The sequence below is a fragment of the Mixophyes fleayi genome, chromosome 12 (genome assembly GCF_038048845.1).
Source record: "Mixophyes fleayi isolate aMixFle1 chromosome 12, aMixFle1.hap1, whole genome shotgun sequence".
Taxonomy (NCBI): Eukaryota; Metazoa; Chordata; class Amphibia; order Anura; family Limnodynastidae; genus Mixophyes; species Mixophyes fleayi.
In genome coordinates this window covers 20684234-20700025 of record NC_134413.1, presented here as the reverse complement: position 1 = coordinate 20700025, position 15792 = coordinate 20684234, and the positions used below count along the sequence as shown (strand labels likewise).

The 15792-nt window shown below is 39.4% G+C and overlaps 1 protein-coding gene across 1 annotated transcript in view; it reads left to right on the top strand.

Moving 5' to 3' along the window:
• Positions 1-15792, top strand: part of SYNE2 (spectrin repeat containing nuclear envelope protein 2) — a 255816-nt gene that overhangs the window by 42937 nt on the left and 197087 nt on the right. Inside the window, exons 3-11 of the mRNA XM_075192813.1 lie at positions 7000-7061; positions 7239-7334; positions 9644-9721; positions 9814-9906; positions 11256-11431; positions 12786-12982; positions 14318-14418; positions 15300-15401; positions 15492-15614. Coding sequence (XP_075048914.1) covers positions 7000-7061; positions 7239-7334; positions 9644-9721; positions 9814-9906; positions 11256-11431; positions 12786-12982; positions 14318-14418; positions 15300-15401; positions 15492-15614 — 1028 coding nt within the window. The remainder of the gene's footprint in view (positions 1-6999; positions 7062-7238; positions 7335-9643; positions 9722-9813; positions 9907-11255; positions 11432-12785; positions 12983-14317; positions 14419-15299; positions 15402-15491; positions 15615-15792) is intronic.

Sequence of the window (15792 nt, the reverse complement as noted above, 5' to 3'; positions counted from 1 at the left end):
GAAGGATGAGGTGATGGAGAAGAATGATGAGGTGGTGACATGTGGACAAAACCACGTTAAAAAAGGGCGCTTACGTCGGGAAGTAACGCTCTTCCCCTGAGGAGGCCTGGGCTAGGCCCAAATGCATGACAAGAACCTTTTTAACACCTTAAGTAGCTTGATTTGACTAGAATGCATGAGTATCATGCACGGGTTAACTTGTATGTGTATAATTAAATAGAATATCAAATATGTTGCTGCAATAAAAGGGATAAAGGATAATTATCGCTGCCACAACTCACTGGGGGTGTATCACCATTGCAGCCAATGTAAAAAGTTACTATGAGGACACTCTGGCGATAGTATTAGTATTCGCTATTGTTGCTTCAGAGATTAATGGATCAGATGAAAATGAAATGAATGAGAAATCATAGGGCCAAGGCACATGGGTGTATTGACGCTGCTTTTTCCCACTATAGGGCTTCTATCTGAGATTTTACGTAGTTACTGCAAAGCTACATGATGAGGTGGCTTATATCTGTAAAACACAAACAAATCAATGTCTAATACTCTGCAGCATAATGTATTTTTATTACATGTTAAAGCTGCACTACCACATACTTGCCGACTTTCTGAGTCATGTGACAGGTGTAGGAGGGGGCGTGGTAATGTCTTGGCGTCACCATAGCTCCGCCCCCACTATAAAATGCCGAAATTCACGGTATTGAATAGCGGGACGGGGCTTAATGACATGATTAAGCTCCGCCCTTGATATTCAATGCCGTGATTATCTGCATTTTTTAGGATCCGGGAGGTTTACCTACTCGTACGGGAGGACTCCCCGAAATTTGGATGCCTCCTGGAAATTCCAGGAGAGCAGGCAAGTATACACTACCACCTAATAAGGTTGCCCTCTGCCTCTAGTTGGAGTCCTGGGCAGAAAGTTCTATGTTGCTGCCCCCGGATCTCCGGTTCAAGTGATTGGCAACCTGATGGGTGGCCCCTGAAATGGGCTGGCCATCACCTTTAATCTCATTAATAAATGAAAACAATACATTTAGTCAACGAACGAGACACCTGTCCTTAATAACATATCGGCAGGCATTTTAAAGAAGTGTTACAAGTTATTACAAATCTGACAATAATAAGGAGCTGGGGGCCGCTGGTGAGGACTCTGAGGGCCGCCTGTTGCCCATCACTGGGCTAGGGGGAAACTCAACCATAAGAAAAAGATGTTATTTCTGAAGGTCAAACATATTATCATACAAATACATTTTCCACTCTAAAGGGGGTGTTCAATTGTTAGCGAGTTCCGCTAAATACTCGCGCTCTAAAAATATTACCGTTAATACGGTAATATCTCGCTGGATTTCAGCTCGCAGCTCCCTGAGCCGCGAGCAGAAATCGGTGTTAAAATTACCGTTGAATCGACCCCTAAGGATTTTATACAAGTATCTGATCTTAATATTATAATCACATGTGTCATAGCTGTGGGACAGGGCTTCTTGTCTACGTTTGGCTTAATGTAAACAATTTAACCATTTCCTGCACTTTCTGAGATACTGAATAGCCTGAAAGGAAGTCCTAGGGGATGATGTTTTTCCTATCTGTCACTTTTGTATAAGGAAGGAGCAAATTGCAGCGAATTCCAACGAATTTCCCAGCCTCAAGGATGACCACTTGCAGGAATATTGTACTGACTCAGATCTTATCTCCAGACTTCAGTTTTTAAGGGAGAGTGTTTCCTTTCTCCTTTCATCAGTGCTATTCTACTTGTTTAGTTAACTCCATTTACAGATATTTAGTTAAACCAATATAAGCCATGTTTAGAACACAATACTTCCTGTTCCTACTTAACTCATATTAGCCTCAATAATTTTTTTTTACAGAAGAGACTTAAGTACACAGCTAAACCCCAAAATGTAAAATGTTCTATATGAAACATGGTCATAAAATGTTCTAGATAACGTCAGACAATATTAGTTCAATGTCGGTCACATCCCATAGATTGCAGTCCATGGTTAAATGGCAGCTAAGATGGGTCGAAAACTTGAACACAAAAACGGAGCTTGTCCATTATTCTCCTTCTAGCATTGTATGACTTTGCTGGTCCCGCCCTCTTGTTTGAATCCACCAATCCGGACATTGTATTTCCATTATCGAGGAGACAGCTGCAAGTCATTCATACTTCTGGAGATTTGGGCCTGATGTTGAGTTGGTCACATGTTGGGTGTAATTTATGCTACATAGCGTATTTGTGTCCATGTTCTGTGCCATGCGCATCTGAAGATCAATGCAGTTCTGCACCAGCAGTATATGTACCTGGTTTATAACAGCATACGTCACAGACACTTACTTCCCACTTGCGCCCATGTTTTTATTCGCTTCTTTTATGTGCAACAAACACATTCAGTATTGGGCATCTATAAAGCCTCTCTAATAGATCAGATACAGCTACCCGTTTTGTGTATGTAAAGAATACAATTATTTTTTTTGCTTAAAAACATACAACCCTAACGTATGTGCAAGCAACAAAGAGAGCACCAATCTGTGTCAGCGGTGCAATCGCAAAAAGCCAATCACGAGAGGTTTTCTAATTGCCTGCATCCTCCTCCTTCTCATCATCATTATTTATGTAGCACCACCAATTCTGCAGCACTGTACACAGAACACACTCGCATCAGTCCCTGCCCAAGAGGAACTTAGTCTAAATTCCCTACCATATAGACACGTGTTATTTGTGTCAGCAGGGAATTAACCTACAAGTATGTTTTTGAGTGTGGGAGGAATCTGGAGCACCCGGAGGAAACCCACGCAAACACGGGGAGGACATACAACATCAACACATATAAGGTCATGGTCGGGAATTGAACTCATGACCCCAGTGCTGTAAGGCAGAAGTGCTAACCACTAAACCACTGCGCTGCATCCATTCGCAATTGTGCAAACACCCTTAGAGAACGCTACCTGTTATGAAATGTTTCATCCCGTCTCTCCCTCCATACTCAGACTGGTGATAAAGATAAGTAAGTGATAGAATCACGCAAATCTACATAGGAGCATATGCTGCACTCACTTTCTGGACATGTGTAGAGCGATTTTATGATATGCTACACAAACTGGTAGTACTCATTCTCTATGAGGCCTTAGGGCTAGATTTACTAAACTGTGGGTTTGAAAAAGTGGAGATGTTGCCTATAGTAACCAATCAGATTCCAGTTGTTATTTATTTAGTACATTCTAAAAAATGACAGCTAGAATCTGGTTGGTTGCTATAGGCAACATCTCCACTTTTTCAAACCCGCAGTTTAGTATATACCCCTTAGACTTTTGTGCATTACCTTTTCTACCCTCTCCATTCTCAACAACTATATAAATAAATAAAATAGGTTAAGTTTTTAACCTTTGCATGCTGATGTATACACCAATGATAACAATATTATTTTCATAATAACTTTTTACAACTAGCTACCTTTCAACATTCTAAATGAAATAGATTTTAAAATGAATGCAGCTTCTTGGCCTGGATTTTAGTGTTCACCAAAACCTACTCATGATATAATCAGAACATACTTTTGTTGCAAGACTCTTACAAAGCTATACCATGTAGGATCACAAGCCACATGTCGCTGTGAGTTAGAGTAAAGATAGACTTCTCATCGTTTACCTGTATCCACCTTGTTAGCAGAAAGATTTGGGAAGTATTATGCATGTTATGAAAAGGTCTCAGCGGATTATCATGGATTGATCTAAATCAAAGATTTCTTGGTAACAATAGAGTTTTGTATACTTTTAAGATGTGACGTGTAGCCGAGTTCTTAAGAACTTATAAAAGTTCAACATGTCTTTCCAACCCTTAATTTTACAAGAGACATTATGATTTTAATAATTACTTTTAGGAATACCTAGTTTATCTACAAGAAACAAAAAGGGCTGTATGATGATGTCAGGACCTATTTGAAAACAAGATATTATATTCCCAGTGCTGCCGGGCAGGTGCATATAGGTGTGTCACAGGTGTGCTCTCGATAAACACACCGATCAGTAGAATTGACACTGAGCAGTTATCTATACATAAAGAATTTAAGCGGTGGTAATCGTACCACCATAACGACACAGAGGACTCCTCCAATAAAAATGCGACTGTGTAAAAAAACAATGTAAAGAGAGTCAGACTTACCTGCATATCGACGTTGGAGATGTTCGATCGGCGCAGGATTCTCACCGCAAGTGACTGCGACTACTGAGGTGTCCGGCAGGAGACTTTAACGTCAGTGTGACTTCTATCCCTTTTAATTTAAAGCGGCAATGTTTGGTTAAGTGTTTAAACACTTAACCTGCAGGGTTTCACATTGGCACTTTAAATTATAAGGAATAGAAGTCGCACTGACGTTAAAGTCTCCTGCCGGACACCTCAGTAGTCGCAGTCACTTGCAGTGAGAATCCTGCGCCGATCGGACATCTCCAACGTCGATATGCAGGCAAGTCTGCTTCTATGTACATCGTTTTTTTACACAGTCGCATTTTTTTTGGGGGAGTCCTCGGTGTTGGATTATACTGCACCGATGACTCGTACCCAACCCAATTTGAGCAGGTACTGAGAACTGTAGCTGTATACACATCAACAGCAGTTATACTGTGCTGTCCATATACACAGAACAGGTACTGAGGATGGCTGTCCCTACTATGTAGTCATACTTTGACTTCACGGACTGTTCTGTGTGGCACTAAAGTTTGGCTTCCCCTCAATGTTTTTGTTGGCGTAATAATTTACAGTAGTTTTTAATGCTTTAGTTAGTTGTCTGAGGAGTTTCATCACTATATAAACTTATGTGGATTTGCTAGAAACCATATTTTAATAGTGACTACTAAACAGATTGTGTCACATCTCACATTAAATTGCGAGATGGTGTGTGGACCACTTAATGTACATCAGTCCGAAATGGATTATGAACCTGAATAAACAAGAGACACACAGAACACTGTGGGCCTGAATCATGTTTGGACGTAAGTCTGTCTGTGCCGTATCTTGCGTGAAATAGCTCTGAGCATGCTCAGAAACGGGCCTTACGCCAATGAACGTTCATGTCTGAACGCAAGTGATGCCTACTACTGTCTGCGAGTAGAGGCAGAAAGGGGGCGATGAATGTAAGCCATGTAAAGTAAGGGGGTGCTGAGATGTTTCTCCTAAGTGCGCTTGGTTTTGGCCATATCATTTGCACCAGTTACAGGCCAGGTGTAAGTGCCAGCAGATCATGATGACTGATATGGCATAGTCATTGTATTAAAAAACACACGTATGCGTAGCACTGGCTAACACAGAACGTGTGTATGAAAGGAAGATGTATATAAATGCATTGTATGTACAGCACGCATTAAGAGCATATTCAATATTTACTTTTAAAAAAAAAAATTTTTTTTTAATAATGATTACACAATTAAGAGTTGTACGTTTTATTTATTTTTATGTGTTCTGATGTGACCGTATAGTGCAGTGGTCAGGGAACAGGGGTAAATTACCCCAAATGGGGTAAAAATGAAATTCCTGGGGGTAATGCTGCCGATTCACATGCTGTCAGTTGGATTGTAGACCCCTTTAAATGTGAAATTGCTGTTGTATCAGAAGAGCCTCAAGGGTTGGCAGAGGCACTTCTTGAGCTTTGATGCAATAATGAAGCACGTATTGCATTTGAAATCAAAGCAGTTCTGTCATATTTTTGGATGTCAACAGCTGCAAAGGCATCAAAATTGCACATGAGGAGGCAGTCAAAAAGTTGCTGCCTTTTGAAACAACCTACCTTTGCGAACAAGGATTTTCCACTCTAACGAACATAAAAGCAAAGCAGAGAAATCGATTGGACGCTGAAGACTGTATCCAAATTGCTCTGACATCAAAATGCCCCAATATTGATGCTCTCGTATCAAAAATGAAGCAACATCATTTCTCCAAAACCTGAAGATTTGAAGTTGAAGCTTTCAAAGAAATTTTGAATAGATTCAATAAAATTTTGAATTCCAATAATTAATAATATATGATTTCCTTCCTTTTTAAATCAAGGGGATAACGTCGGCCTATCTAAATATATTTTGGGGTAAAAGGTAAAAAAGTTCCCTGACCCCTGGTATAGTGAGTAGATGCATGTGCGTATTCTGCATTCATTGTGTGAAGTTACATACAGCAAGCGATGTTTAGGCAGAGCATACTGTCTCCCAGATTCAAACGAAAATGTATCTTCAGATACGATTGGATTTGAATATGGTCGGAACTGCGGGCAACTTTCGTAGTCCTTCTATCTTTTTTTTTTTTTTTTTTTTTTTTTTAAATTGCAAATGATGTCCTAACATGAATCAGGCCCTGTATGTTTGACATAAGACACTGATCCAACAGTCACCGTTTTTAATAAAATCTATGATAATCAACTATGCTAAGGATATAATAGTTGGTAAAATGACGTTATCTTATGTCCATATTTAAAAGACCGCCATGTATGGCATAAGTGGGAGGATACAAAGGACTGCACCGGTTAAGTATTTGGAATAGAAACCAAGTCTGGGTTGCACAATACAATACAGAAGATTCTCAAAATTCCAAACACAAGGCTCACAGATAAAACGTTGTGACACACTTTTATTTTTTTCAAACTTCTACCGAAGTTAACATTTTGTATCACAGAAACGTGTTAAGCTGTAGCAAACAAAATATTGTTTTAAAAGAAAAATCATTCTATCCCTGTAAAGCTATTTACAAATTCAGTGATTTGCATTTTTATAGGTATTGTTTAACCTACTGGTCTGTTAGTAACTTTTTTTTATTAATGACAGTATATTTTATAAGATCATATTCACAAAATATCTTCTAATTTAGCCCTATGCACTATTGTTGAGATGCATTGTTCATGGTTTGATTTGATGGTCAGTATGTTCTGTTGAGAGATTATTTTAGACTGTTTAAATGCGTAGTGTATGTATACAATTGTTTTTCTTTGTGTTTGATGTTTTATCTGTTTTGTTTTTCTACAGCCCAGCAGGAGGGTACACAGAAGAGAACCTTCTCAAATTGGATTAATTCACAGTTGTCAAAGGTAAGGATAATTTGTAATGAACAGACAAACTTTCAAACCCATGTTCTTTGGTTAAAGCACAGCTATAAGAAGTTAAATGCTCACTTAAATGAGCAATAGAGGAAGACATCTGGCTATTGTCAACACCATCATTTGGGGTCACAACATGAATATGTAATTAAATATTTTGTATTTCAGCATCCGCAGCCTTTGGTTGTAAAAGACCTGTTTACTGATATCCAGGATGGACACCTGCTTCTGGACTTACTCGAAGTCCTCTCCAATGAAGTCCTGGTAATCTATGAATTTAGGACAGTAGATATGTTTCCTGTTTGTGATGAGCTTATTTCAGAGAAATTCTTCTTCTTTATGTAGTAATTTGTGGAGGGGTTCATTGAATAGGGCCATGTTGTTGGTTGATATACCCGCCAATATAAGTGATTTAAAAAAGGCTTTCCACCTTCCTTTCCTACTAAATTCTCTAAATGCCCCCTTCCGACACACTCGTCCAGCTCCTGAACGTCTGTAAGTCCACCCTCCTGAATTGGGGACACGGAGTCCACTGCTTCATCTGTGAAGGTTATTTTATGAAGTAAGACTAAAGTACACTGGGAACACCTTGGTTTTGGCCTGATGCACCTGGTCCAATCAGAGCACTTCAAGATGCAGGTGACCCTCTGCCCTCAGAACTAGCTCCACAAAGCAGAAGTGTGTCTTGCTGTGCAGAGAGGCAGAACAATCTATAGAGGTGCAACCATAAACGTCACATTAGTCCAAATACAAATACTTGATTGTACAAATACTTGATAGCTTATTTGTACACTGAAATTTAAAGTGGCTATTTGTGTGCTACATGAAAAAACAGTCAGTATATAACTGATGTGCAAAACAGAATACTAATTTGTACCCCTTGCATTGTAACATGGTTTTGTCCAGGAGACTGAAATAAGAAGTTTCTCAAGTTAAGATCCTTAAAGAATCAGGCCCCAGGTTCTGCCAACTTTTCTAGGCTTCTCTTGCTTAAATTAAGAATACATGTTTGGTCCAAAGGTGCTATGGGGCGACTGTTTTGCCCTTCTTTAATGACCTCCCCTGACTGCCAGAGCATTAAACGCAAGATAAATATATTAGGCGGCTCCTCATTGTATGTCAAGTTTTTCCAATCGCAGCCTTGCTGTCAGGTTACGTCTTGCATTGGCTTTTTCTCTCCTCAAGCTCTCAAAAATGATATTGGTGGCTGTTCATGATAAGCCTCCAGTAATATTGCTGCACTGTGCTGAAATGAAAAAAAAAAAAATGCAGGGACCACCACTGAAGGACTAATGTGGCGGAAGGAAGGGATGTTGGAAAATAGAGTAGTAGGATGTGAAACCCATTTAATGGTTTAACGTCACCCCGTAAGTTATAAACTATAGTGATCTCAGAAAGGAAGACCACCCTTCTACCCTCCCACTGGGAGGTAATTAGTATATTCAATAAATGTCTCTCCAACTTTAGATAGCCTGTAGATCATTTTGTGTAATATCTATTATGGGAGCCTCATCAGAAGCAAGCACACAGATTATCTACAGACATTAATAACAGCAGTACCAATGGGCTAGTACTTATTTAAATATAACAGAAAGATCACTTTATATGAACCTTACTGCTTGGCTTAAACATGTCATACTAGAACTTAAAGGAAAATGTAAATGCTTGTTGTAGGTTTTCCTTTTCTTTTAGAAACTTTTAGCTTGTGAATGTCATTATTGGCATTTCTGTTTACGCAGCGCTTAAAGTAGGCCTGCCCCTTACGTACAGTGGAGGCCGCCATTTGTAGGCTGAACCAACTGACCAGGAACCGCTGAGCATTAAGGGGACAGGTGTACATTTATTAATAGTCAAACTGTGACTCCTACAGGCTCTAAGAAAGAATTAGCCAATATATGAAAAGGTCGCATGGCATAAATAGCATTATTTTGTGCAATAACTATATATATATATTTTTTATTTTATTTTTTAAATCTTTTTTTATTAGTTTTGTCCTTAAATTGTTTTGAACAGAGAATAGTTCAAATGACAAATGCATTAAATCAAACATGACATACCTGTTACACATTCTGATATTTTCAGATACAATTAAGATATTCATAACAATTTGGTATTAGAGATCAACATCAAATATAAACATTGACTGAAAAATTGTTACTTCACGAAAACATTGTAGCTATTCTTGTTTACATATACTCATGAATGTAACTGTTTGATATGAACTATTATCAACAGATGAACACAACCGAACTGGGGGAAGGAGATAAGAAGGGGGGGGTGGGAGTAGTTGTCTTTTAGTAAAATACAAGTCAAAGGGTATTGGTCAGATCTTTATCTAACTAACGAATAGCTGTGTCCTTGGGGGTGTTAGAAGGGTTTATTCACTCGGCAATCCCATGATCAAAGTAAATTTTGATTTTTGAGTCCAGATTTTTGGTTTTTTTGGAATGACCATCTATTTAATGTTCAAAATGTAATTTTATATCAACAATATTATCATGTAATAATTACCTTGTAATCTAACTTTGAAATAAAACCCCTGATAAATAAATGTTACTTTGTCGGTTTTGCAGCTGCGTGAGAAAGGGAAAAATATCTTCCAGTCGAGAAGTAACATAGAATCTGCGCTGACCTTCCTGCGCCAGAGATCGGTGAGTGTCCCACTTGTTAGGGCCGGAACAAATAATGATGATTTTACTTGTGAGATATTTGCTCTCAACTAATTACTGCATTTTTTTTCTAGATCAAGCTCATAAATATTCATGTCGAAGACATTGTTAGTGGGAAGCCGTCTATTGTGCTTGGCCTAGTTTGGCAAATCATCCTACATTTCCATGTAAGTATCTGAATCTTGTATGAAACTGTAACATGAGATGATAGTTTATAATAAAGTCTTTACCACGAAGCAAAGTCCTGTTTTAGTAACGTAGAGAAGTGTTATCATCCAATATAACCGTGTTTAACAGAAAACATTGTACTCCTATTATTACTTGGAATGATTGGTAAATGGGTTTGCACGGTCCTCCCTTTCTGTCATGCTTGGCAGAGCAGCTGGCGATTAGTTTTATGGCTACATTACACAAATCTTTGTATTCATTCAAAGTTCTCCAGGGTGTTGAGCTTTCGAGAACTACTGTTAGAGGTGGATTTTAGTATGTATATTGGGGACTGCAGGTGTCTCGGTGCAAATAAGATTGAAAGGTTAGTTGGCACCAAAGCTGCGACCTGCAGTGCAAATACTGTTTTCAGACCTAATTTGCCTAATTTTGTGTGAGTGACACCTTTTTATGACCTTAAGCACGTGGCTGCATGGTGGCATCTATGCAGGGATGACTAGAGGGGGGGGGGGAGGGGGTGCAGCCTCGACTGGTGGCACAGGCCTGCCTGTGTGGGGGGAGAAGAGTCACTAACCATGGTGTAGACACACACCCTTGTTTACTATGGAAGGGGCCCCAAGAAGACGCTGGCTTAGTGGTTAGCACTTCTGCCTCACAGCACTGGGGTCATGAATTCCTGACCATGGCCTTATCTGTGTGGAGTTTGTATGTCCTCCCTGTGTTTGTGTGGGTTTCCTCCAGGTCCTCTGGTTTCCTCCCACGCTCCAAAAACATACTGGTAGGTTAATTGGCTGCTATCAGAATTGACCCTAGTCTGTGTGTGTGTGTGTGTGTGTGTGTTGGGGAATTTAGACTGTAAGCTCCAAGGGGGCAGGGACTGATGTGAGTGTGTTCTCTGTACAGCGCTGCGGAATTAGTGGCGCTATATAAATATGATGACGATGATGTGCCTAGGCCCAAAACCTCTCTGGGTGGCCCTGCCTCTGTGCTGATTACATGGTTCTCTTTCTCCGGGACCCGGCCTCTCCCTGGATAGGGCTATACTAGTAAGCTTTGTTGAGAACGATTTCCTTTCACACTCCCTGCTTGGGAGAAGTGTTTGTGACGCTAGTTGTGATGGTGACTCTCTCTCTAATTCTAATGGCCCACTTGTACTATTACTTGGCAAGGAAGATCTTCAAACAATACTACTTTTATTTAGCATTACCCTTTAAACCGGTCCAATGGTTGGTATAGGCCCAATAGAAATGTTTGTGATTCCGTTAGGGTCATGACACATTATACTATTTGAATACACAATATCATATATGTTTTTTTTATATACCTGTGACATCTATGTTTACGACAGATTGAAGGCCTGGCCAGCATCCTGGCTGCTACCGATGACCAGCAACCGGTTAAGGGTGAGGGTGAGAATGGAGTCTCCCCAACTGCAAGCCCATCGCCCAAAAGGAGCGCCAAATCTAGATGGAAGAGCTCGGCAAAGAAAGCGCTGCTCCTGTGGGCGCAGGAACGCTGCGCTCAGTAAGTACTTGGTGTTCTTGGAGATTAGCCCTAACATCAGAAACATATTTATACATGGTCTTTGTACCTCTCTCGGTGGTTCTAAACCTGTTCGTTACACCCACGCTAAGGGGCACACAGTTTTCAGACTGCGCTGAATATACCTCTTGCACCCCAGCAGCTGTGTTGAGAGTTGTAGTGTTATTTGTTTAGTGTATAGTACTGTTATACAATGTACAGTCTTGTTGTTTGATCTCTGTACAGTGCTGCGGACCTCATGTGGCGCCTTATTAATAAATAATAATAGTTCTTATGTAGTCAATATAGAACAGTGGAGTAGTAATATAGGGCCTGATTCATTAAGGATCTTAACTTGAGAAACTTCTTATTTCAGTCTCCTGGACAAAACCATGTTACAATGCAAGGGGTGCAAATTAGTATTCTGTTTTGCACATAAGTTAAATACTGACTGTTTTTTCATGTAACACACAAATATCAACTTTAAATTTCAGTGTACAAATAAGCTATCAAGTATTTGTGTGCTACATGAAAAAACAGTCAGTATTTAACTTATGTGCAAAACAGAATACGAATTTGCACTCCTTGCATTGTAACATGGTTTTGTCCAGGAGACTGAAATAAGAAGTTTCTCAAGTTAAGATCCTTAATGAATCAGGCCCATAGTCTTTCTTCAAAAACATTAGCTTGAAACTACTTTTTAATTTCTCTTTATGTATATTTACCATATACACAAGTAGGGGGGGTTTAATGTTCCATGAAATATGTTCAGAAGTTATACTTCATTACTTTGCATCTTGTATTTAATATAATGAGTGGACACGGCCACTTTGGGATCTGCCAAGATGACCAGCAGACTTTAGTGAAATGGTTCTTTCAATGGCCAAATCATGAATGGGAAATTTTGTTTTCCTTGTTTAGCAAGCAGTGACTTTTCACCAAAGCAATTCTCTTAGCGATGCTCTTTCCATGCTCATTAAGCAAGAAGAGTAAAAATACTTGTATAATGTCCCTTTTAATGTTCTTTTGTAAAAGTATTATGACAGATTTTCCACTGACCATAAATTGCGCAGCGTGAAAACCTTTTGGAACATTTGTGACATAATTATGTGCATGGGAAAGCAATGTAGTCACAGTCTTAATCTGACAAACCAGACACATGCTCCAAACATTATTTGCACGTCATTTTGGTTCTTAGACATTATTACTTGGAAATTGCTGGTGATCCATGGGTAATTTCCTTTACTGTTTGAACATGAAGCATTTAATTAACGGAACATTTCTAGATAATGGGATTATTTTTAAAGCCTTTAATTTAACATGGATTATGTAACCCTTTCGAATCCTCCTTTTGCAGGGTGGGATCCACTAATGTAACAGATTTCAAATCCAGCTGGAAAAACGGCATGGCTTTCTTATCCATAATCCGCTCCTTGAGGCCGGACCTCGTTGATATGGAGAATTTACGGGAAAAGTCCAATGAGGATAAACTGCGAGAGGCGTTTAGAATCGCAGAGGATGAGTTACAGATCCCCAGACTCCTTGAGCCAGAAGGTAAATCATTTATTTATATTGTCCTTTGTTATTGTTATTATGCCCATCTTGCGTTGCTCGCGTGACGTCCACTGGAACAGAAAACGGCGATACCTATATGACATTAATTTTGCTCTATTGAAAACTTAATACATGGTTCTTTTGGCCAAGTGTATTCAAGCATGGGAGTTGTATTTTCGCTAATCCTGTTATTCTATCTGTATAATAAGTTTAGAACTAGAAAAATAAATATTATTCAGTTACTGTTGAGTTCAGTGAAAACAGGAATTGCCCATGGAAAACTGGAACACATAATTATTATAATCGTTCATTATCTTCTCCAAAGTTTGGGCAGGATAATTCGGTGTCTCAGTAAAAAAAAGAATATGAGGTTATATATATTTTACATATGTTGGCTGATTCTGTAAAACGCGGCCGTATGGAACACTTTCAGATCACTGGGGTAGAATCATCATTATCTATCTATTTATTTAACGCCACTAATTCCGCAAAGGTAGAAACTGCACAGGAGCAATGAGGGGACCACTGTGACCCCAATATGGGCTCAGAGCAGCTTATGTTCCTCTCTCTATGTGACAGTAAAGAATCCGTACGCCCTGTTCAGCGGTCATAGGAGACTCTCTGCGCATAAGCTCTGTGTGACGACAGCAATGTACAGCTGAGGAGTAGAAAGTGTCCAACTTCTCCTCAACTCTCTGCACTGCCGCTTCCGGATGTCCCGGGGGCCCTGACTCTTCTTTTATACCTGTCCCAGGTGCATTAAGCTAAGCCACTGTATTAAGCTGCGTGATATCATGCTACAGTGTGGTGGTAGACAGCTGGGTTAGGCAAACAGAATAAGGTTTACTTATCTTCGACAACACACACCTAAAAAGGAAAGGAAGTTGACAGACAATCATTCTCTACCACTCTAGATGGGCATCTCTAGTGGGTGCAGTAGAAGTCACGATATAGACACATTAAGGCTACATGCTAGCTCATTCAGTTGCCCAGGATTTCACTTTGAGAATAGAGCAATAACTCCCTACAAGGTCTTTATACTTGAATATGTTTATATTTATTGCCCATCAGAAACTGATACATTTTTGCTTGTAAACATTAATGTTTACGGTGTAATATGCCTATTTCCCTGTGTGTTCACAATGAGGTGTCGGCTGTGAATGGCTCTAGGCTTATAGTGCAACGTGGAGAAAGTATACATAACATACGTTATCACAGTGTTTTTACCAAATATGCAATTAGCAATATTATTATTATAATAATGTTATTATCTGTGACTTGTTTTACAAAACATATGAAGATTCTTTTCACTACATTTTTCCTTGAATTTCATAGATGTAAATGTTTTGGATCCTGATGAAAAATCCATTATGACGTATGTGGCACAATTCTTACAGTATTCGAAGAATGTGGCGGATCCTGGGCGAGATGTGGCGGTGTGTAGCCCGTTGACGCCGAGTCTTACAATCTCTCCATGTTTTTTGTTTTGTTTTTTTGCCGGTTGAGTTGTTGACGGGACACCCATTGCATCATGTGACTATCTGGAAAGGCTAAAACTTTAAAAGTACCTGTGACCTATCCAGCATAGGCAGCCATTTACTGGGCTGCATCAATATCCATAAGGATGTAGCCTGTCAATAGGAATCGCTGATATCGCTGAGGCTTATTGGTTTGTCCCGAGTGAATGGATGGATCGGCTGCATGTTCATGAAGTTCCACTCATTCCACAGAATGGCTGCCTGCACTCGATACAACAAGCTGGTCAACCTGTGGCTCTCCTGGTGTAGTGAAACTTTAAGTCCCAACACACCTTGGGGGTAAATTTATCAAGCTGAGAGTTTTCCGGCGGGTTTGAAAAGTGGAGATGTTGCCTATAGCAACCAATCAGATTTTAACTGTCATTGTGTAGAATGTATTAACTAAATGAAAGCCAGAATATGATTGGTTTTTCAAACCAGCCGGAAAAATCTCAGCTTGATACATTTATCCCCTTGTCTGCTATTGGCTAGCAATGCTGGGGCTTGTAGTTTCACAACACCTGGAGATCCACAGGTTGTTACGGCCTGTTTCAAAAAGGAAATGACTGTACTTTGACAAGAACATGCAGCTCTTATAACTGAGAATTAAAGTGTACCTGTCACCTACGCACAGTGGAGACGGTCATTGTTAGATTAATATATTAGAGTAAACTCATAATAATATTTAACACATTGACTGTTCCTGAGACATTACTGGCCAACTTATCATTAACATTAGATTGCTTGTTTGTTAGTTCTATTTAAGTAATTGATCAACATTCTTACTTGTTTCCTTCTAGCATGGCGTAAACAAAGCCATGGATTGGTTGAATCAGGAGGAGCAGACCTTAAAAAACTTGTTTGCTGAAATGAAAGATGAGACGTACACTAAAAAGTATCAGGTGAAGACCAATATGGGTTTTTGGGATGAAAATGTGCATTTGTCACTGTTCTTTTTAGAAGTATATATTTTTCTTTTATGTTTTTATTAGGCAATCCTGTTATTCATGAGAAAGTTTAATGAGCGGAAACGAGTTTTCCTGGTCGGTGTGGAGTCTGTGCAGGCTGAAGAACAACAACTTATTAAACAGTCACTTGAAAATATAACTATCCAGGTGAGAACGCAGGTCCTTATATATTTACCTAGAGCCAATAGCACAGTGGTTTGTAACCCATAGCAATTGGTCACATGTTAGCTTTTCCCATTCTGGTGCAGGATAGATAATGAAAGGCAATAGCTTACTGGTTGCCATGGGTTACAGCACATTTATGTTCTTAAATAAGCCTTCTAAT